At 29.9% G+C, this 24,549-nt stretch overlaps 1 protein-coding gene across 4 annotated transcripts in view; it reads left to right on the forward strand.

The window, feature by feature from the left end:
* Positions 1–24,098, forward strand: part of LOC139099551 (uncharacterized) — a 50,376-nt gene extending 26,278 nt beyond the window's left edge. For 2 of the 4 annotated variants that reach the window (XM_070652045.1, XM_070652046.1), the window contains exons 3-15: positions 1,949–2,088; positions 5,083–5,374; positions 5,739–6,077; positions 6,312–6,533; positions 9,616–9,906; positions 18,002–18,132; positions 18,211–18,235; positions 18,373–18,425; positions 20,539–20,718; positions 21,088–21,976; positions 22,037–22,515; positions 23,371–23,556; positions 23,629–24,098. In XM_070652045.1, coding sequence (XP_070508146.1) covers positions 1,949–2,088; positions 5,083–5,374; positions 5,739–6,077; positions 6,312–6,533; positions 9,616–9,906; positions 18,002–18,132; positions 18,211–18,235; positions 18,373–18,425; positions 20,539–20,718; positions 21,088–21,976; positions 22,037–22,515; positions 23,371–23,556; positions 23,629–23,733 — 3,332 coding nt within the window. In that variant the 3' untranslated portion in view covers positions 23,734–24,098. Of the gene's footprint in view, positions 1–1,948; positions 2,089–4,717; positions 4,856–5,082; positions 5,375–5,738; positions 6,078–6,311; positions 6,534–9,615; positions 9,907–18,001; positions 18,133–18,210; positions 18,236–18,372; positions 18,426–20,538; positions 20,719–21,087; positions 21,977–22,036; positions 22,516–23,370; positions 23,557–23,628 lie in introns of those variants that run through there. The other 2 variants (XM_070652048.1, XM_070652047.1) reach the window with 2 other exon arrangements.
* Positions 24,099–24,549: the final 451 nt, after the last annotated feature.

A 24,549-nucleotide genomic window follows, 5' to 3' on the forward strand; every position in this document is an offset into this window, starting at 1 on the left:
TCAACTTCATTCTTCAAAAGCTGTACAGAAATAAATTGGAACAACCAACTGACATTCCCCACAACAATTTCCCATCTCTACTTTATCAAAAAATTAAATATTCAAAATTCTCAAATAAATTTTTCATCCTTAACAACAAACTTTATGCTCAAAATTTTATTACTTCTTCTATTTCTCATATATTACTGCAAATGCGGTTATCTCTGCATGAAAGTGTTGCTAAGTAATGAAATTATTAACCCCGAAGGGGTCAAGTATGATGAAGAAACTTATGAATTAGCATCAGCCGCAAAAGTTTTTCTGTCTCGTAGGAAACCTAAATTGACCTTTAGTATGAATAAATAGTTGTAATGGAATTAACTTTTGGAGAGCTTCTAATCGATATTATTCAATAGAAATGATTTCGGTGCCTTTAATGCGTAATAGACAAACACTTGTAGCTGATACTCAAATGCAATAAAATATTCTGGACATGATTCCGAAAAAAGCTATTTTTCAACTTATATCAAACACTTAAAAGACGTGCATGAGGTCAAAAAGACATGAGAAGCTTTGAGAGGGTTTGGAAGTTAAATTCAACCATTTAGATTCCTTAAGCCTTCTGATCGTTCGTAATGGTTTCATGTAAATAATTGCCCTTGTATCCAGACTGCTTAGATTGTTTTGAACGTCGAGATGTGAGTTCCTGCTGATGACAGGATAAATTGGTCTTAGTACAGGGTGTGCTCTGTTTACCAAGACTGGTTAGAAATTAGTATTATGTAAGTTGTGCGTCGCGGCAAACTAGAATATCATCGAAATCAATGCTATGAACCGTATACTGCGAGTTTTGGTAACAACTTACCACCGAGGAGTAGCTAGTTAAGCTCAACTGGCTAACCCAACTAGATGATATGCTGTCTTATGATCATCTTCTAACTGATCAAGCTTCTAAGGGCTTCCGTTTCTCCAATTTGACAAATTCTCTAGATTGAGATTGAACCAATCCCGGAATATCTTGATCTACTATTCCATAACCTTCAATACATCATATTGTTGCATTTTCTCATACTTTGTTGGAAAATTTCACAGCGAACTTAGATATAGCAGTGAATTTAAATAGAGCAGTTAGAAGTCACTTATGCTTGACTAGAATTCACTAGATTTCAACCGATTCTTTACCATAGAATTTGCATAGACAGCCATCACCCTTACCACCATACCACAGTTGCATTTTATTTTTCATATGCCATAGACCGCTATCCAAACATTATTAAAATAGATCATGCAATTATGATTGATGGAAACGCAAAGTTTTCTGTGCCATTTTCCATTTTATAGCCCAAATATTGTCAAAAACAACAATCAACAACCAGACACCCATGTCACAAATCGTCAACAGCCCAAAAAACTAAAATGCGTTTCAGCTAAAAGCACACCGGATATCATGCATGAGCATATTCATACTCGTTATGCTTTGTTTGCGTCTAAATAATATTATTTTTATTATTTTCATGATCAGAAAAAATTAATTCAATGTGAACTAAAATGTGATTTCACAAAATACAGCCAACAACAATAACAACAACAGCAATGAAATAAAGAAGACCTATTAAGCATGCATGTGTATTTGAAGTGAAAATTAATTTTTTGCTGAATTAAGTTCATATATTTATGATTTTCACATATGTTACTGATGTATGGAATAATATTTATATTAATTCCGTATATACTGTATATATTAAATCCATTAAATGGTGTGTAGACGAATATGAGTTATAATCTGTTAAATCCAACAAGAATGAAAAAATTTGTAATTGTCTGTAGATTTTAATATTAGTGCTGCTCATAAACAGTTTAATAAACTGTAAATATTTTATGTTAGATATAATATTAAATTGATGATAAGGCTTAGCGTATAAAAATTTATGTTTTTCATGTGCTTTTTTTCACTTTTCTCTAATTAAAGATAACGTCACAGCGATAAACAATAGCAGCACATTAGCACACTCACCGCGTATTATTGACGTGCAGGATATAAGTAAAATAAGCCTCGAGACACAGAAATATTTGAAAGATGTGCAGAATTCAAGTCCATCAAGCGATGAGGTAAGTTTCACTTTAGAATTATTATTTTGAGGCTAGATTATTTTATGGATCTAAATCGATTATAATTATTGATGTTAAGGTCAAGATTAGACTTAATTTGAAAGATCAGATCAGCAATTCAATGACTATAGATTAGATACAGATCAAAGATCCAGATTACCTAATAATTAATCTAGAAAATTACATGAAATCAGGAAGAATTTAATTAAAATTTCAAGGAGAAAACTATTTTTAAATTGCCAATTACCAACACAATTAAAGCTAATTAAGGCGGATAATAATTGATGGCAGACTGCATACAGCCTTGCAATTAACGCATTGTTATTGGATTTCACTCAATTTATTTATTTTCTGACAAAATTTTTGAATGTCGATTTCATTTTCTTATCAGACAAACATTATAGTCAGGCGCCGTAATAGACATTATAAATTTATTATAGTTTCATGGCAGTTAGTTTGTTGCAGTTTCGTAACATAATTTGCGACTTTGATGATTGTGAAATGTGCTGAACTTTTTAATGGCTTTTTGAAATTTTGAGCTTTTAACGAGTTGTGAAAACATTAAAATTCAACGACGTTTTAAAATTTAAAATTTAACGGCTAAAATTTAAATTTTCAATATAATATGAATTTTGACGGCTAAAATAAATTTGAAGTTTAACGAGTTAGAAAAATTAGAAATTTACCATAAAAATATTTTTTGGAAATTAACGATTTTAAAAATTCAAAATTTTATCCTTTTTAAGAAATTTAAAATCTACCGGCTTCAAAAAATTTGAATTTCGATTTCCGAATTCAATTTTAACAATTTTAAATTTTAACGGCTTAAACAAATTTAAATTCCAACGGCTAAAATAAATTCAAATTAAAGCGGCAGAACGAAATTTGAATTTTAACGGTCAAAAGTAATTTGAATTTCACCCAAAAGCTCATTTTTTGACATTTTCAAAACAGAAAAACCGTTAAAGGTCAAATTGCATCCAAAATTTCCCACACTTTCCCATAGAACACATCTAATCATCCGTACAGAATTTCAATGTTTCCTTTATTAAGGTTTATCTAGTAATAATAATAAAATGGCAAACAATAATAGCCAGCAATATAAAATTACATTTAATACTAGATAATAATAAAATTATTTCCTCTCAATTGATTCAGGCGAACATTCCCAAACCTAATGGCATGAGATATCAATACTCATATTCATCCCCTCCATTATCATTCCTTTATAACATATTATCAAAAAAATTTATTGGCTTTCCGTACTTCTTCCTACTTTCATGCCATGAAATTTATGACCCAGCAGCTTTTCCATCAATTTTCAAGACAAACTTTACATGTACAGGCATACATATACTCAAATTTCAATTTTGTAGCAATTTTTGATTGAATTATGTATGTTATATATTTCCAACGGTACATACATAAGATATAAATTTTTTTATTTCTGTTGAAATAAGAAATACATGAGAAGGAATGAAGGAAATAATTTTTTTTTCTCATTATTATATTGAGGCACATGAGAGGATATCGAGTGGAATTTATGGATTCAGTAATTTATGTATTTTTTTGATTTCACTTCTCTGTACATTCAACCCATTTTTCAAGTGCTTCTATTTGTTCATCTATTTGTTGCATCAGGCATGTAGTTGGGGGGTCATGGGGGTCTGTATTGAGGTTTGGGGTTCCCCTCTACCACTCCGAGCGCCACAAGATGGCGTGCCACATGGGTTGAATTAGTCGAAATCAGTCGTCACGGTAAAGTCAGGGCAACCTCGCGTCTAACCGTTGATAAGACGATGTAACGGTTGCTTAGGGAACACTCTCTGCAGTTCGAGTTTGTAGCTTGTTGCTCGAGTAGATCTTAGGTTCTTAGAGCACCATACTCTGTGCTGTATTTTAGCACAAACTCCATGTAACTGGGTCTACCTATGGAATCCCTATTATACAACATAGCGATCAGTCCATGACCTCTTTCACACACTGTGTTGTTCGAGTATGTGACTTGTTGCTCGTGTATATTGAAGGCACTTAGAGCACCAATCAGCTATATATTAGCACAAACCCTAAAGGAATAGATGTCTACCTAAAGAATCCATATTATATAATCCAGCAACCAGTTCATAACCTCCAAAACCTGACTTACCATGAATACACAAAATCCTAAGCTGCCTTGAAACTGCCTCAATCCCCTCAACTCCATCCCTGCATCACATCCAGACACAGATCTCTCTTTTTAAAGCCAAAAAGAAATACTTTTTCTCATTTTTTGCTAATGGCAATCATAAATTTTCATCATATTATTTGATTTTCTCGAGTGTGATTTGATGATATAGATGATGCTCTTCACTTTTTTATTACGTCTATAATATGAGTTCATTCATGAGTCACTAACATATTTAACTGCATTTATCATGACTGGGTTTTACTAACTGATAAATTGAACGTGAAATTAGTGATGAATGCAGTACTAATGATGATTTATCGCGATTTGTTGGTGGTTGTGAATAGATAGATAATCGCGTGTAGAAAACAAAAAGCGAAAAAAGAGAGACTTTTTTTCATATCGTGCTGATAAGATTGTAGATAAAATTTAATTTTTATTATTTTTCGCTTTGTTTCGCAGGAAAATAGTTTGTCATTTATAACTGAATTATTATTTTTAAAATTTCGCGTCAGTTTTTGCATCTATTTGCTGAGATTCAAAATAAATTTGTCAGTTTTTCACAAGTTGCTCAGTTCTTGTGCGTGTGTTTTTGAATTTTAGGTAATTTAATTATTCTGCTTCATAAAATAGTCTTGTAATTGTTGAAAACTATAGAAGGTTTCCTCCTCTCAAGCATGTAATTCGTTTATAACTGAATTATAAATTAATTAAAGAAACCTTACTGGATCTTTGATAAATAAACAAAAGAAATTTGTGAAATTATTTAATTTTATTACAATTTACCCATTCTGTATATCTAATATTGTTTCTTTTTATTTCACCCTCAGGTATTCCTTTTGTTAGTCAAACGATTGGCATCATTGCAGCAACATAACAATTTAAAATCATTACAACAAACAAAGGAAATTAGAAATTGTCGTCGTGAACGTGATCGAAATTCTGAGGATAAAAAATCAAATGAATCGAGTGAGCAGAATGATAAAAGGAACATATTAGAGCCAGCATCTGATGATCATTGTATTAATGACAAAATTAGCACATCAACACGCACTGAAAAAATTATGGGATCAAATGTGAGCTCGGGAAAAGGATTATCAGGTCGCAGAACACAATCACAAAGTTAGTATGAACTATTTTGCAGATGCAGTGTTGGCAAAGTGTTATGTCTGCTGATTGAAAGTAGAAAACTGTCATAATTTTCATGTTTACTGTATCTTCTAAGATCCAGAAAAAATTAGATACTTTTAATCCATTCTGGATGTTTATGATTGCCAAATCCAGAACAAACCAATTTGACACTCTTCCAACACTGTTTCTAGGTCGTTTTGTAACATAAAATTTATATCTTTTCGAAATGAAAAAGTTAAGTAGCTTAAAGGCAATTTGAGAGATCTAATTGAATTGAATTGAAGCCATTTCCAATTTTCTATTTAATACATATACGAAAGATAAGAAAATTTAATAATGAGGTAATATTTTACAGACAATATCGATAACAAGTCATCATCTATAACTAATGGCATCTGCTGCTCAACAAAATACTCAAAATCAAAACGAAAGAACAGCAATATATCAGCACAAGATTTCGACAAAAAGCCATTTAGTAACAATAATACCGGAGAACAGAACTTTGACGGAATTGGACAAATTATAGCAGCAAATTCAAATGTGACCACAATAACAAAACCAAAGAAATTAAATCAAGGAAAAAGCAGGGATAAAGAGAAGGACAAGGATAAGAAGAAAATTATACATGGAAGTTTGCCTAATCATCTCGATACAGACATTGATTATGAGGGCAGTGATGATACGAATAGTAGCAGTAAGTATTAGCAAATTGCTTTCTTTTGTTCTATCTAAATATACATTGGATATACTATAGGCTTTTGTGATATCATTTTGTGTGTGTATAATAACATCTTACTGGTTTTCATTCTCTCTCTATTTGTTGGATCTATCTCGAGATTACATTACATTACAAAATTCTAACATGACGGAATAACTTAATGTTGTGGACATTTCTATCTTTTTTTTCTTTCTACTAACATCATTGTAGTATATCAATATCCATCAAATCAGCCACCAAGTTATGATAATGCACAATTATCAGCAATTAGGAAATTTGATGAAATTTATCAGCAACAGCACCGCTATCAAGCCGAACAACATTTTGTTCATCTAAAACAACAAAATCTTTCATTTCGCGTTGCTAATACATATGTTAGGGAAAATTTTATACGAAATCATGAAACCAATTCGTTCAGGATACCGCATCAAGGTGATTGATTGATTGATTGATTAAAATACACACAAAAAAAGCTCGCGAGACATTTGCAAGGCATCCACAATTTATATGTGCATGCATTAATCACCATTTTTTTTACTGCTGTTATTTTTCGCTTTAAATTAAATTGTTATTTAGCAAATTTATACATTTTTTATGTCCCTCTCTTTTTTTTATTGCCAAATTTATGTTGAGGAAAATTTCGAACGAAAACCACACACAAAAAAAAATAACAAAATCTGAATGAATGAATGATGAATGAGGAGAGATCTTTAAGCAGTAAAATACTTGTTTCCGCTACCCTCACACGAGGATGGATAACTAGTATAGGCGTAGTTGAGTGGGGTGGTGGAAAGCGCATTTTTAAGGCAGGATAGCAGGCAAATGCCGTGTTTTTGCTGAAAGCACGCTTGTCAGCATGCTCAACTAGTATAATTAATCAGAGTAAACTCTCCTCATTGCCTGCTAGAGGCAGAAAAGCTGCAAGTTTTCTAAGAGAAATTATGTAAAAAAATAACGGTTAAATGATATTTGAAAAGTAACGGACTAGAAATTATTTGAAAACTAACGGTTGAGAAATATTTGAAAAATAACGTCGAAAAATATTTCAAAAATAACACTGAAAGATATTTGAAAATTAACGGATGAAATATTTGAAAATTAACGGACGTGAAAAATTTGAAAAATAACGATTGAAAATTATTTAAAATATAACGGTATTTGGAACCAAAAGCTTTCTAAAAGCTCTTTTGACACTTACGCAGCCTTACGCAGAGCTTTCTAAAAGATCTTTTAAAACTACGCAAACGTACGCAGAACTTAAGTTCCTAACATAAGAATTCTAAACAAAGCAATAGAAACCCAAATAGACATAATACGCCCAACGACTTCCTATTCCTATAACATAATGTGTCGAAGGAAAAAAAAATGAAAATTTTATCTAAAGAGGGAAAGAAGCTCCTCAAGCAAGTTCCTAAAGCCTTTACATATAAAAATTTTTTATTTATGTCTACACATAGGAATACATACGAGACAGGAAATAATTTGGAAAATAAACAGTAATCAGTTAGAAGCGCCACACAAATATAATATATTAAGCCTCACTTTGTGCTTCTTTTCAACGTCCTTTTATGTTGAATCTATAATAAAATATGCTATCATGGAAATCCTATCTCACTTATTCAGCTGTTCCATTCATTCAATGAGGAAAATCCGTATATTTTTATTATTCAAATAAGCGCGCACTTAACAAGTATAAGATTAAAAATATATATATATTTAGCAACAAAGAAAAAGGAAAAATTGAATTTGATTTAGAAAATTGATATAGCATTTTTATGTATTTCTTGTGTCTAAAAACGAGACATTTCCTGATTACTTTAAATACATTTTTTTTTGTGGCTGAAAAGAGCTTTTTTCACATAATTTCTCTTTTTTTAGCTATTTATGTTATTTTTTATAGATATATATTGAGATGTGTATCGATATAGGAACACATATATGTTGTTGTGTATGAAATTACCATCCTTGATTCCTATCTATTTAATATTCGTTTTGCATTTTAATTTTTCATTTTCATATAAAAGTGAAAATGTGGGGTGGAACAAGACCTCACATAAACTTTTTTTTTTTATGTATTCACACGGTGCGAGAGATGTTTATGGATTGAGGAACGATCAATATTGTTGGATAAAATGATGTTTTATATTTTACTGTTTTTGATGAAATTTTTAAGGCTAAAAAGACATTGATTGTATAATGGGATTGAAATGGTTTAAAAATTGAATTTAAAAAGGGCTTTTTTGTCAATATTTTATATGGAAAATGCAGAAAAATTGTGTGTTTACTTATTTGATTAAATTTGTTTTAAAACGGATTTAAAGGTAAATTAAAGGAAATTTTATTAAATTTTTGGGATTTAAATTGAACAATTGAGCTTTTTTGTTGAATTTTTTAATTAAAATTGAGCAATTTCGCAGATTTGGATTTTGTCACTTTGCTCAGTTTTGAACTTAAAATTGAGCAACTTTGAACTGGAATTTAAGCAACGCAACAACTTTTGCTGAGCTTCTGACTTAAAATTGAGCAACTCTGCCTTATTTGCTCAGTTTTGCATTTAATTTTGAACTATTTAATAAATTTGAACAACTTTGAACTTAAAATTGAACAACTCAGTCACAATTGCTCAGTTTTGAACTTATAATTGAGCAACTCGGTGTTAATTGCTCAGTTTTGAACTTGAATTTCAGCAATTCTGTCAAACTTGCTCAGTTTTAAATTTAAACTTGAACAATTTTGAACCTAAATTTGAGCAACTCATCCGTATTTGCTCAGTTTATAACTTAAATTTGAGCAACTAAGCCACATTTGCTCAGTTTTGAACTTTAACATATCTTTTAATTAAAAAACAAATTTTTAACATTTCCCAATCCAAAACTCGTGTTATTTAGACTGAAAAACTTTACATTCAAATGCCATAAATCCTTAGCGTTGTGAGCTTTTTATATTCTCAAAAGCTTCTATACACAATTACTTCATTTTTTTTTGTTGTTTCATTTTTTGAATTCATATTCATGCATGAGGAACACAATACTCATGCATTCATTTCGGGTTTTATTTATATTTTATGTATTCTGCAAACTTCTTTCACTGTTATTGTATTTTCTGAAAATTTATGTACTTTAAAGAGTTTTTTCTTTATTGATTTTTGCGTTAAACATTAAATCATATTTTCTTCTCATGTTTCCTCCATTTTTCCTATCTAATAAAAGTCTGTTTTTCATAAAAATAAAATATATATAAAAATTGCATGCAATACATGTATTTTTATGATATTTAAATTATTCTACATGCTTTTATGAGCTTTTTTATCCATTTTTCTTTATATATATTAGACTACTTGTTAACAATGTTGTTATTATCATGTTCATCATAGAATGATAAATTAATTCTCTTTTTCTCGTTTCTTCCCTTCGTTTAACTTTTCATCTCTGTGCTTATGATAGCTTAAATAATTGAAATATAAACATTATGAGAATAATTTAATAATTTTATTTCATTTTTATCATCATTTCAGCACACGGGCATCGTGTTAAATTTGATCCAATAAATCGAATTGTTACACAAAATCCACCACCATTACAACAAGTAAATGATCAATGTTATGATCAAGGTTATGGAAGTGAGAGATCGCCTGAGGATGAAGTTCTACCGCCACTACCGCAAATTACCGATCAATATAATACAATGGTTGTTAATTCATTACCTCAGGCAATGCTGCATAATTCGAATCAATTATTTGATATGGACTATCAGCAGAAATTTCAACAACAATCTATTCAACAAAGCTATGACTTTATAACAGAAGGTAAGTGCTGTTTTGCTGTTGGTTGTAGATAAGAAAGAAAACATAATTTGTGGATACTTATCACGTTATATCGAGCGCTGCTTTTTCCTAGAATAAGCCATGAACTTGAAGTATCTCAATTTATTCAACATTCATGACATATTCTCGTTCACTTGAAAATTCAATTACTTCCGTTTTTTTTGCTTTCGTAGCAACAGTGAAACATGTCAAGGTGTACAGAAGTCAAACTTTTTTTAGCGTGATTAGTATTTAAGGATGGATTTGTTAGCATTTCATCTGTCTGTCTTACTAGGATAATTGATTGTAGAGCTTAAAGTGCTGAATTCAGCGAAATAAGCTTTTAAGCTGTCTTGCTAGACTATCCTTGATTTAGAGCTTTCATTGCTGAATTCAGCAAAAAATGAAGCTTTTTAACTGTCTTGCTTGGATTTTGATTAGAGCTTTTATTGCTGAATTCAGCAAAAAAAGCTTTCAAACTTGATTAATTTTCAAAAAAATTTGACCGTTATTTTTCAAATATTTCTTAACCGTTATTTTTCAAAAATTATTATTGTTCAACTACTTGAAAGCTTTATAGAAGTTTATGCCTTCATGTTCAAGAATCCTCCTTACTTACTATCCTATAATCCAAAAACATTCCAAAAAGAAAAATTTCATAACATATTTTTCTACTGATAAGAATCAAGTTTTAAAACTAGTAAGGGGCGAAATAAAGTCAAAAGGGATGAAAAGTTCAACTACATATGCTTTTGTTAAAAAATAATATTTATAGATATGAGGGTTACATGCACAGAAAAAAAAATTTCCGTTGTTTACCTACAAATAATATGACTATGGCGCCAGGTTGCTGAAATAACTTTCTATACTGTATAATATTGGAAAGGATGGAAAAATAAAAGGAATTTTTGAATTTACATTCACAATAGCACATAGAGAATGTGAAGGTGAACATGTAAACGATATGTATGCTTAGATAATAGTAATTTAGATTAATTTGAATTCCTTGCAATTATCCTCAATCATCATATCAAACGCACACTGTTCTTGACATCTTAATATGTATACAGATAAGAATTTTGTAGAGATGCAAAATATTTTCTCCTTAAATATGTATGTCAACAATGCCACATCTTGAGCTGATATGAATGACTTCTTAACATTTTCTGTCGTCTATTGTACAATTCTACCAAAAGTGCTTGTTCCATTTTTTTTGTATTTTTTTATTTCATAATTTCCTTCTTTATCATCACCTAACAAACTAAGATATGGCATGCTTACTAATTGCGAAACAGCAGTAGTGTAAGAATTGGCGCCTTTTAGCTAGATGAATGGCTGTACTTAATTTTTGGAAGGAAGTTAGATAATGATTGTGATTCTGTTTGATTTATAACGGATATTTTTTGAAATTTTGAGGGGTTTGTGACTATTTTTTGCATCTTTAAGGGTTATTTTGAATTATTGAAAATCGAGAGGCGTTCAACTGTTTTTGCATCTTCAACGGTTCCTTTTCAAATTTTAGAATTTTTTCGATCGTTATTTTCAAATAATTTTTGAAATATAAGGGCCGAACTACTGGTTTTTGCATCTTTAACGACTTTTTTTGAAATTTGAATGGTAAAAACTATTTTTTGCATCTTTAACGACGTATTTTGAATTTTTTTCGACCGTTATTTTTCAAATAATTTTTGACAGTTACCTTTTAAATTTTATAATTTATTCCAAAAGGAACTAACATAAAATACGGGTTATATGCGCTTTCATCTACTATCACAGACCATAATTCATCTCAGTCTTTAAGTCTTTTTTTGAGGAAATAGAAAAAAAAATTCTTTTGCTTCTGTTAAATGAGACTTTTCCTTTCGGTACGTATGACAACAAATTACAGAGCAAAGATATAGAGTGAATGAATGAAGAGAGTGGAACAGTCAAAAAAAAAAAGAATTTCTTCTTTTCAACTATTTTTTTCTATACCAGTTTCCTTATTTTTATTTGAGAAATGTGTGGCAGACAAAAGCATGGGAAAAAATTTCCTTCCTTCTTTTTCGTTGTCTGCGAGAAAGTTTTATGTCCTAATTTTTTTTCATCTTCTTCATCTTTCATCGTATCTCATCTTGTGCACTATAGTGCAACCATAATTTCTTTTAGCTCTATGATTTAAGCATCCATACAAATTTTAGTTTTTACCCTACTTCATAGCTGTACAGCAGAGTTGCAAAATAAGCAACTGTGACAGGCAAAAACCTTACAAATTCTCTAACATTTGCTTGTTTTTTCTTACAAAACCATACAAATGATCAAGTACTTGTATGGTTTTTGCCAGTCACAGGTGCCATTTCTGCAAAAGGCACTTGTGACAGTCTAAAACCGTACAAATTATTGAAAATTTGCATGGATTTGTAAGAAAAACCATACAAATTATCGAGACATTGTATGGATTTTGTCTGTCCCAGGTGCCTCTTTTGCAACTCTGCTGTACTTTACGTAAAAAATGTATATATAAAATATCTTTTATTCAAGAGATAGCTTGTTTATATAATATATGTGTGCGACATGCTGAGTGTCTTTTTCTTCATAAAAATACATGATCACATATTTGTTGTGAATGACGCATTTTTAGTAATATTTCGTGTTTGAAATTTATTTATTTTCATGCGAAATTGTCAGAATTTTTTGTGCTGAGTCAAGATTAACTTGAGTATTTTTTTTGAATGACATACTGTCATGATGTTAAGAAATTGACAAATTTTATTTCGCTTGTCTTTGATCAATTTTGAAATTGAACAAGGCATGAACAGGCTGTGGTGCATTTGGTAATGAAATTTTTGATGGAATGGAATGTGGCAATGATTTTGAGGTTAAAATGTTATTGTCAATTTTGAGAATCATTGACAATGAAGGTTATGTGCTGTATCCCTGAGCTTATATATACATAATATAGATTTAAGAATTATTGTTAAGGATAAAATCGTTATGATTATTATTTACTTACTTCCTTGGTTGGGCGCACGTAGGGAATGTTTAGAGACAGCTCTATCCTTCCAAACCTTCTGCCAGTTCAGGATATTAAGGATTCTAGCGTCCTTTTCAACATATCCAATCCAGGAATTCTTCGATCTGCTACGCTTCTAAAGATCTAGAAACGTTGACGCTCGATTTAAGAGAAATTATGATTATTAACTAAGAATGCTAGATAGTGCTAGGCAATCAGTGTACAGAATGCAATTTGTTTAGGAATTTTTCAAATTTTTGTAACGGCTTTTCTAAATTCAAAAATTACCAGCTAGTTATTTTTTAAAAACACCTAACCTCAAAAAACACAAAAAGCTCATTGTGATTCAGACTAGTAAATTTCTATTTCGAGCAATAAAAATTTATTAAAACAAATAAAAAAACAAACAAAAAAAGTTAAAAGCTTCCTCAAATTCCATAAAAAAAGATCCTATACAATCCTTAAACTCTATTGAACTTTATTAGTTCAAATGAATTCGTTCCATTCATTCCACAAATTCATGCATGAAACCCATAACTTGCCCTTCCTCTACATTGCTCCATACTTCGTGTAATCAACAACTTAAACTTTTTTTCTGCATGTTTTTTCTAAAAAAAAATAAACTTTGGAAAGTAATTTTAAAAGTTTTCCATTTCTCAGCGTGCCTCATTTCATATTTCTGCCATTCTCATGCTAAATTTTCCATTCAAAAAAAATAGATTTTTCATAAAGCTATAAAAAAATTTGTTAGTAGCTTTTAAGATAATAAATTTACAAGAAAATGAAATTAAAAGTACTTAAACTGCGATTTCGATTCAAAATGAAAAGAAATAAAAATAAAAAATAAATAAAAAAGCTCAGAGGAATAAAAACAATAAAATGAAAAGATTTATTTGAGGAAAATGGCAATTGTCATTATTATCATCAACATTAGCTACAGTACAATGAGAATGAATTGTTTGTAGTTAAATTATCCTATTCTTCATACAGCTTTTCTGGTGCTGTTTACCAACAGCTACATGTTAATTGTCTGCAATTTGTCTTTGTTTGTGTAGCTTTTAAAAAGGAGCTTTAGAGCTCAAGTAAATGGTCGTTAATTTTAAATTTTCAAATTTCAAAACCGTTGTTTTTCAATTTTAAAATTTTTTTGACCGTTATTTTTCAAATTTAAAATTATTTTAACCGATTTTTCTTAAAATTTGAATTTAATTAGCAGTTTTTTTAAAATTCAAATTTGAATTTTTAACCGTTATTTTTAAAATTCAAATTAACTTGACCGTTATTCATTAGATTTAAATTTAATTTGACCGTTATTAGATATTTAAATTAAAATTCAATTTGAGCTTTAATTTTCATAAGATTGTCCCATCCTTAAATTCAATCTTAATAGTCTATGCTTAATGCCTTATGCTGCATAAATGCGCATTCGTCTGCCCCAAAGTAACACGACAGTAAACGGGTTGTCGCTTCTGATTATTATTATTATTACTATCATAATGTCAACGAGGAATAAATTTCAATCTCATTATATGTGACTATACATCCCTTTTTTTTTTAAATCCTCGGAGGACATTTAAAGTATGATAACGAATTTCCGTTTAAGCTTGCATGACTTTCATTCCATTAAGCTATAAATGTGTTGAACATATACACACAAACATTTATCATACGTAACGATATTAAGACTAACTGCAAGGGTGGATCTAGTACACAAATGAACATTAAAAGGAATCCGAGGAATTTTTGCATAAATATCATTTTTATTTACTCGACTTCCTTTATATCATGCTAAATGAATACAATAAAATTTCTAGGAATTCCTCACGTTTAAAGCTTAATGTTGTCAGGATTATGTGAATTAAGGTGGGGGTTACGAAAAAAAAAAGCAATTTATTCACTGACCAGGAAAAAAAAAATCATTGCTGTAAATTTTTAATTTATATGCTTGTTTGTGAAAGCAATTCATTTGTCAGTTCTGTAAGGTCTGGATTTGAGGTTGTTATTCTGTATGCTTTTTCAATTAAACTTGAATCCTTGTTATGAAATTTTGTCAGGTTTATGAGAAGCGGATGTGGTTATGATGTTGTGTATGTAAAGTGATAGTTTTGAATGCTAATTTATAAATTTAGTTAAGTTGCAGGATGGAAGAGTTTAGTTTGTAGTTTTATCATGTAAATGTAGTCAGGAATTGTTAAAATTGAATTGTAAATGATAATTTGAACGTTTTAAATCATTTATCATTTTTTTCAGCAAAATCAACACAAAATCTGTTCAATTTCTGACTACATAAAGTTCAAGACTAAACACACATCATCCACATCCATCATTAAAATCAAAGAATATGAGGGCTTATATTGCCATGATGAATTTTTTTCCAAGAATCAAGTCGTTTAAAGTTTTAAAGAGTCGTAAACAAAATGTAAAAAGTCTTTAAATCAGACAATATTACACAAAATCTGGGCTAAAGGAACAACCTTAAATCTTTATGAATAAGAAAACAAATGAGAACTTTTCAACCTTTTTCGGATGCTATGTGCGGGTCGTATGGCTATGATGTGTCATGAAGAAGACATACAGATGTTTTAAATGTGAATTTTCTTCTAATTCTTTTTATGTCCCTCTCCGCATTAATCAACGTTCAAAATATTAGAATTTTGTTTCCTAAAAAACGGTCAAAATAAATTTGAATCAGTTCAAATTTTGAATTTTTGTAAAATGTGGCCAAGTGGCAAAGATATTAAGGGATTTTGAGAATTGAAAAATTAACGAATTTTGAGAATTCAAAAGATAACGGTCTTCAAAAATTCAAAAAATAGCGATCATCGAAAATTCAAAATCTCAAAATTTTGTCATCTCGGAAAGATGCAGAAACGACTAAAAATCAATTTTAATGGATCGAAATAACGGTCGTCAAAAATTCAAAAAAATAACGGTCATCAAAAATTCAAAATCTAAAAATTCTGTCATCTCAGAAAGATGCAAAAACGATTAAAATTTTAATTCTAATGGACGTAATTGATGAACAACTGAAAAGTTGCCTGAAGGAACTTTTTGTCAACAGTGAAATTAGTTGCTCCATAAGTGTGAAAACCTCGTAAATGCCATAAAATGTACATGCTAAATTACAATTTTTTTCTTTCTTTATAATTCAAACATAACGAACCACGTACAGGATCATTAAGAGAAGAAATATTATTTTCTTTAAACATAATGTCGGAATGAAGACTAAAAAAACGAGAGCTTTTGAATATTTTAAGAGAATCATCATTATGCTTTATGTTACACACATCACTTTTTATATATCTCAGGATTTTTTTTTTTTTTCTTCTTTTTCTTTTTATTCAAAGGGATTACACTTCATGCTTTTAAAGATATAATGTGTACAGAAAGAAAAGAAAGAAAAATCATGAAAAACGAATATGGTGGTGAATATTTTATTCCTGCCTAATCTTTTCAACTTTTCTCCTCTTTTGCCTGCCTTTCTTCTTGCTCCAGTTTATATTTTAGATATTTTATTTCTCGTTTAAGGAAAAAAACAAAAAAGAAAAGTGGGAAAATTTTCTCATTGATTTGTAAAATCCTTTATAAATGACGTCGATTAAGGATTGAATTTCAATTGAGTTCTCATGTCTTATTGAGATGTTTTGAAATTTGAATTTTTTATGACCGTTATTTTTTTTTTTGTGTTTAATTTTTGAATTTTTTATATTTTTTGAATCTTTTCTATGAATTTTTTATGATCGTTAATTTTTGAATTTTTTCGTTATTTTTTGAATTTTAAATGACCGTTATTTTTTATTTTTTTGATAATTTTTGAATTTTTGACGTTAAAATTTTGAAATTTCAATTTTTAAATTATTCTTGACCGTTAAATTTTGAATTTTTTTCGACCGTTAATTTTTTCAAAACTCCAAAAACCTCATTTGAGTGTACCCAGGACGTCATAACAGAATGACCCTCCTAAGATTGAAAATGATAACTTTATCTTCCGCTTTCTTCCTTAAAAATCTATTTTTTACTGCCTTCACACGGTTCTAATATGAAGTGCCGAGAAAATGTTTAAAACTCTTTAGGGATTTATTCATAAACCGAGTTATAAAATTTTCTGGAAATATTTTGACTCTCTCAAAGCGTTGTTTTGAATGATTCAACATAAAAAAAAAAAGTTTAACAGGTACTTTGAGAATAGTAAAATGTACAGCATAAAATACATTTAAGTACCACAACGAACTCTTAAGTGCGTTGGAATTTTAGGTTAATTACTGTAGGTGTGAAATTTTATTATTTTGTAAATAAAATGGGTTGATGTGGTGCTGACTTTAAAAAAATTAGCGTTAATATATAAAATTATGAGATAAAATTTTATTAAAGCAGATAAAAAAGTTGTAAATTGAGCATTAAAGTTTAATTGAAGCAATATTTGGAATTGAGAATTTAACGGTTAATAAAAATTCAAATTGATTACAAGCTTCTCACATTTTCATGAATAGAATTGTGCAAATTTTAACGGTTAAATTGACTTCAAATTTGAATTGCTAAAACAACGGTAAAAAAATTCAAAAATTCTTGAAAATTTAGTCATCTCAGTTTTTAACGGTCAAAAAAAAATTTAAAATTTAACGGTCATAAAAAATTCAAAAATCCTTCAATATTCTGTCATCTCAGTAAGATGCAAAAAAACATTAAATCACCTCAGTTACATTAAACTAACAAATAATTCAAATCTAAAGTAATACGTCAATCAACTGTCAATTTTTGACACAAGGTTGGTTTTTCTGAATGAAAATTTTCTTTATGACTCAGAATTTATAAAGGTTTCCGTAAGAATTAACAAGTAAATGCCGCAAAATTATGTAATTATATAAATGTCATGTTTGCTGAAATATTAAGCCTCGATTCTCGTGCGGAAGCTTTTCCTATTAGCATTATGAATGCTAATATCAAATTAGAATAGAATATAAATATTTGGCATAGTGAACCGTTCAGCTTTAAGAAAATATCCGCAAAATATGTTCTTTCTTCCTCTACCGTACATCCAATACAGTTATTGATTCTTTTAATTTTTAATAAACTATTGTACATGTTCAATTCATAACTTTATTTCAGACTGCACATTTAATGTAGAGATAGTGAAAGGATTGGGTGGACTCGGACTGTCTGTGTCAGGAGGAATCGACTCATCCGATCCATATCCCGGACTTATACGAATTAAACGATTATTCCCACATCAAGCTGCTGTAAGTTACAATGTTCATTTTTTTCCAAGTAATTTCCACCTTCATAATCCACTCTTTACATGCTTTTTTTTATTGCAGTGGATGACTGGACAACTTCAACAAGGTAAAAATTGATATGATGCAGCAATGGATGTTGAAAATAATAACTCTGCATTCGTTCATTTACTCCCCATTGTGCTGTGTGCTTGTTCAAGCTTAAAAAACAAAGTTTTTTATATTATTGCTTTTACTTTATCTTAGGTGATGTTCTACTCGAAGCTAATGGTATTATATTAACTGGACTGACAAATAATGTAAGTAAAACTTTTACTTCTTCCATATCCTTACATAGTAATAATTTTTAGCGCGTTTTACATGGACGATGCAAGCTGATGTAACTAGGTTGTTGTCTGTTACAGTCTGTTGGTCGTAATTTTATTGAATTGAAGCTTTTATGGATTGATTATAAATTGTGTGCTAAATCAGCAAGTTAGCCTTATCAAAAATCCTAAGAATAGTTCAGATTCATGGTTCAAAATGCTTAGAAAATTCAAATCTTTAAAAACCGTTATATTTAACAGTCATCTTCAAAGCTTTTTAAGAGCTTTTTTTTAGATTGATTTTAATTTATGTGCTAAGTCAGTGCTAGTCTTTTCAAGCATCCTTTAGAACAGCTGGTTCCTTTATCAAAAGCTTGAAAAATTTTCAGAAGCAGTTATTTTTCAAAGTTTTGACTTAATTTGAATTTTTTTCAACCGTTAAATTTCAAAATAGTTTTTTTTTCTCAACAAATTAAACGCACTTACTGAATCACATGTAAACACATCTATGCTAGCTATATGTGTATAAACAATTTTGATTTATATGGACAAAATTTTTTATTTTTTGTCGTCTTGTACAAAAGCACAAAGTCCATATAAAGCAATTTTTAAACTTTTCCTTAATATTCCATTTCATTCATTTTCATAAGCTCTCGTATGATCGTAAATATCAGTGAATATATGAATTAAATTTCCGCAGGCACATCTTTTCGTTATATTATTTGATAAATCGTAAAGTTTTACAATTGCGAGCTTTTTTTTTTTTTTCATTCATTTTTATGATGTGTGTGCTTGCATTTATTGAGATTTACTTTTTTATGTATGTGAACATGAACTGCTTTTTTTTTGTGTCATGAATAAATTGAACTTATAGTGAAAAGGTTTCCTTTTTCCGATTAGACGGATTTTTTTTTTGTAAATTTTCTCTTTTCAAATAAAAGGATGAGATGTGAAAACAAGAACTCATATCCGTATCCATATATTATGCTTAAAACGAGGAAGAGTGCTTGCTTCCTTTTGTTGTTGACGACACACATGTCGCTGCGGTATATAAAAAATTTATAAAAATTTTAAATTTTTTATTCCTGTTTAACGCAGCTTTTTTTTCTTGTGAAATTTATTCATTCGTTTTTCCTGTAAATTTGTATTTTTATTAAATTATCTAGGATGATGGTAGCATGTTGTTTGGATTTAGGAAGATGACGAAAATTTCAATTTTGTTCTTGATACTTTTTTTTTTATTTGTGAATATGAAAATTCTCACTAAAAGCTTCTCGGAAAATGTGAAAAAATACTATTTTAAAAGTCAAATTCAAGCATCATGTAAAGTGTAATAAAAAAGCTTTTAGCAATTGTGCTGCACATAGTACGTGCAATCGAGTCAAAATAGAGTTCGTATGACAAAGACTCATTAAAAAGCTTCACTTTGTTGCTAAACTTAACAGCCATTACGTAAAATGAAACTCGTTTGATCAATTTATGTTCAAAACGACACTGACAAGAGCTTTATGCTCTATCGTTTTTGTGCTTAATTAGTTAATTGCTTTTGTTGAAAATTAACGACTTTTTAAATTTTGAAAATCAACGGTTTTCAAAAATTTGAATTTTTGCTTCTTTGTTTAGCTACCAAAAAATATTTAACGGTCGAAAATTGAATTCTTCAAAAGATGCAAATTTTTTGAAAAGACGCGAAAATTCAAATTTTTAAAAGCCGTTATTTTTCAAATTTTACAAAACCGTTAATTTGAAAATTTCAAAAATCCTTCAAAATCATTTTAAATGCGCTTAAATCATGAATTTTTAAAAATTCCTTTTTTACAAAAATCAAGCACATCGCAAGCTGACAAATGCTGCAACGTGTATTTAAAAACTCATCTAAAGTGTAAAGCATTCCATTTCATGTTCACTTGAAATTTCATACACCGCAAACAGTCTCATGTTATATTATATCAAAAACAATTAAAATTTTCTTTTTTTTTTTCAACAAAATTTGTATAAAAAAATATGTGTGCATAAAAGATTGTTCATTCCATAACTTTTTATCTCAAAAAATTCTTTATTTTTCTAATTTTTTATCTTCCTTTTTTCTTCATGTCTGTTTATTTAGGAGGCACTTGAAGTGCTGCGAACGATGGGAAATGTTGTGAATTTACTAGTATGTAGACCGCATGATGAAAATTTTCGTAAATTATCAACAACAAATCTTGAAGTGCCAGTTCCTCCTCTACGTTCATCTTTTAACATAAAGCATCAACAGTACACGAATCAGTTTGAGTTATCACCAGGGGTAAGCATTTAAGTCCTATCATCATCAGAATCACCTTGTGGAAGTGTGTGATGATTACGATGACAATTTTTTTTATGGATTTGCGATCCTTTTCTGCTTGTTAATGTCATTTATATGCGATACTTTTTATTAACGCCTCTTTCTGTCTGTGAATGGAGGAGCTCGAGTTAATGAAAGAATAGAAAAGTCTGTATTGGACGTGGAAGCTGCTTGACTAGAATTGCTGACTGGTCAAGTCGAATGAGCTTTAATTTTAATCCTTGGATTTATTTTTAATCTTAAGATTTATCTCAGCATATAAGACACACATGCAACCGAAACTATGAAGCCATACTCATTCTATCCTTTTATGTCCATTTCTCTATATAGGAATTCGAAATAATGCTCGTTAAGCAGCAGGGATCGTTAGGTTTTACATTACAAAAAGAGGATGAATCCATAGAAGGACATTTTGTGAGAGCATTAGTTCGTGAGCCAGCAACATCCGATGGACGTATACAAGCAGGTGATAAGATTGTAGCAGTGAATGATATTCCAATAAGTAACATGACACACGAGCAAGCTGTGATATTTTTGCGACAGTCACCAGATACTGTTAAACTTCGATTATATCGATTTTATGATGGAAAAGATGCAACATCACCGACAGATTCAAATTATAAAGCACATCATGATAGCAATGGAACAATGAAACGTTCAAAATTACGTCCGGAAGCAATATCGCTTATATCTGATTTGGCAACAAAGAAAAATACTCAATCATCGTCAGATGGAAATTCGGAAAATTCTTCATCATTTCAATCATCAACCAATACGATGTCATCGCCAAGACGTCTTAGGAAAAATAATAATAATAATTCTAAATGTGGAGCGATGGCATATGACACAGATAATTTGTGTGATTCATCATCAAACATATCGACAAATATAAATCAAACTTATACTATATCATCATCCGATAATGCTTGTGCGACTGGTGGCGGTACAAGTAGTGGTACACATACACCATTTTCGGATTCATCTGCTGATACATTAACAATCATTTCACAGCAGCGTGTAAAATATTATGATCCTCACGAGTTGCCGGCAGACGACGATGAGACAAATGATGGATTCTATGACAGTGATGAATTGGAGAGTTTAGAGCATGATAATGAATGTTCATCATCGGATATCAGCAAAATTAAACGTCCCGAATCACTTAATATAAAGAGATGTGGACATACCGGTGATTCTGGTTCCACGCCGCTTGCATCACGTAAGCCTTTATATAAATTTTCAATTGCAACAACAAATGCATATGAATTAAATAATTTAGATTCTGTACTGGATGCACCAACCACAACATATCGTATGGATAATAACGATGATGATGATACCATTGATGGACATGCAATGTCGTTTACGAGCTTACCATGCGAGACATTACTCCTTGCCTGCAAGACTGAAAATGATTTGCGTAAATCACCACTTAATGACACTGATACATGCTTATACGTTACAAAATTTAACAAAAATCAACCGTTATATCAATCAGCGCAAGTTCAAATAAATCATAAGGCACATCCAGATGACATAAATGCTGAAATGAATTTACTAAAATGGAAAGGTGTCACAATGTCTCAACAACAGCAACAATATGAAGCAAATGATGACAATGACGATGACAAATGTTCAATAATATCATCGCAACGTGAAGATATGCCCATAGCTACAAATACATTGCGTGTATCAATACGAAATGCTCAAAAGGATATACATCTTGATGAAATGGGTATCGATAGTAATATAAACAGGGTAAGAATAATTCCTTTATTTTTATGCTGTATTTTTTGTTGCTGTGCGAATAAGACAAGAGAGATGCGAAAATTTAATCAATTATTATCGACCTTCATTTAGATGAACGGACTCGCGTTGTGGATATATGTTTGTTTTATTCATTCTCATAAATCCATTTTGGCGAATTGTCTAATTTGTTGAATGAACTGACATTTTGGCAATAACATGTACAAATTGAATTTTTCTTTTTCGCTTTTTTCTGTTTCTTTATGAAAAGAAGACTTAATAAGATTTAGATTAGAATTGATTTTGACTTAAAGTAGGAATTTCTAGAAATTTTGTTTGTTGGGGAAGTTAATTTAATTAATGATTTATAGCAATTTATATGATTTTGGAACTCAAAAGTTAGATTCAATTAATTTTATTTCAAAATTAATTTGAAAACCGTACAAATTCATTAATACATTTGAATGGTTTCTTTACTTTTACATGATCTTATCTCAATTTCAAATCAATGTAATTGTAATTTTAGAACCCTATAAATGTGTTTTGTAATTTGTAAGGTTTCAAATGCTTTTGAGAATTCATCAGGAACCTTACAATAGCATTTTATTAACATTTATATGGTTTTCGATAATTAAATATCAAATCCAGTTCAAATTTTGAACCTTTAAAACAATTGTATGGTTTTCAAAATTCAAATCTTCAAAATCCGTTAGAAAAATTAAATTATAAAGCCAGCACTAACAAAGATCACTGAATGCTCCTTATAATTCCTACAGCTATTCGCAGCTTTTTACTCTTATTTTTCCCTTTTTTCTCATTAAATTGTTTCAACTTCAATTTCCCCCATTTTTTTCCCTTTCCCAACAGATAATTACAATCGAAATGAATCGTCGATGGAGCTGTCGTTTGGGAATTCGTCTTGAAAGTCAACAGTTGATTCCTAATGATGGTTGTGATGAGGGAGGCAAGTCAATTACAGTAATTAAGGAGATTTGCAAAGATACATTAGCTGAGAAAGATGGACGATTGAGGGTCGGCGATCGGGTTCTGATGGTAATACTTTAAATGCTTAAAGCTGTAAATCTGCTTATTTATTTTATATTTTTTTTTCTGATTTCCTTACAGATTAATGATGAAATTGTCGATTCCTACAGTACACAAGAAATAATAGACATGATGCGAATAATTCGTGGCTCGTTGAGTATAACAGTAGCTAGAAAAATTGACTAATAATCATTCTCACCATAATCTAAATGATGGATAAGACAAGCAGCAGCAACAATAGTAGGCAACAAAAAAAATATTGTTTATATAGAACAAATTTACTACTTTATATAAAAAAAAAGAAGGAAATATAACAAAAGTCTGATAATCAACTGAAAAGCTCACGTACGCACTGTGTGAAATTTCGTCTCTTATCGATTTTTTGTGATTTATGGAGCATTCACTCATCGTTTTTAAGAGAGTAAAAAAAAGGAGGGAATAAATGAAAATCGTTTTCCCTTCAATTTTCCCTCCTTTATTTCTTTTATTCTTCTTAAAAATAATATATAAGTGAAAAAAAATAAAGGAAAAATTACATCGCAATAGAGAAATTGGCATTTTTTTATTGAGTTGGTAGAGTGAGTGAGTGAGTGAGAGAGAAAGAGCGGTTCTATCGATTATCATTAAGTTCTTTACTTTACTTAATATGTATGTACAATTTTTTTATCCTTACGTGCAATAACACAACAACAACAATGAAAAGGAAAGAGGAAGACAGCATCATACATCAGTATGATGTGCTACAAAATGTGCTGTGTCGAAAGAAATTTTCATTTAAAGTTTACGGTTTGTGGATTTTTTTGTGTTTTGTACTCAATGTTCACATTTATGAAAGCATTATACCAAAAGTAGGAGAATGAATGTTAGCTTCATGACCAAATCAATTGTTTCCATCCATGCAATGAGCCAAAAAAATATATATAAAGCAGAACTTTAGAATATTGCCATACATAGACGATTCTTACTTTTTTTGTCTATCTATCTAAACTATCTACGTACGAT

Source organism: Chironomus tepperi, unplaced genomic scaffold, assembly GCF_022539635.2.
Source record: "Chironomus tepperi strain 1889 unplaced genomic scaffold, CSIRO-AGI_Ctep_v1 contig_475, whole genome shotgun sequence".
Lineage (NCBI taxonomy): Eukaryota > Metazoa > Arthropoda > Insecta > Diptera > Chironomidae > Chironomus > Chironomus tepperi.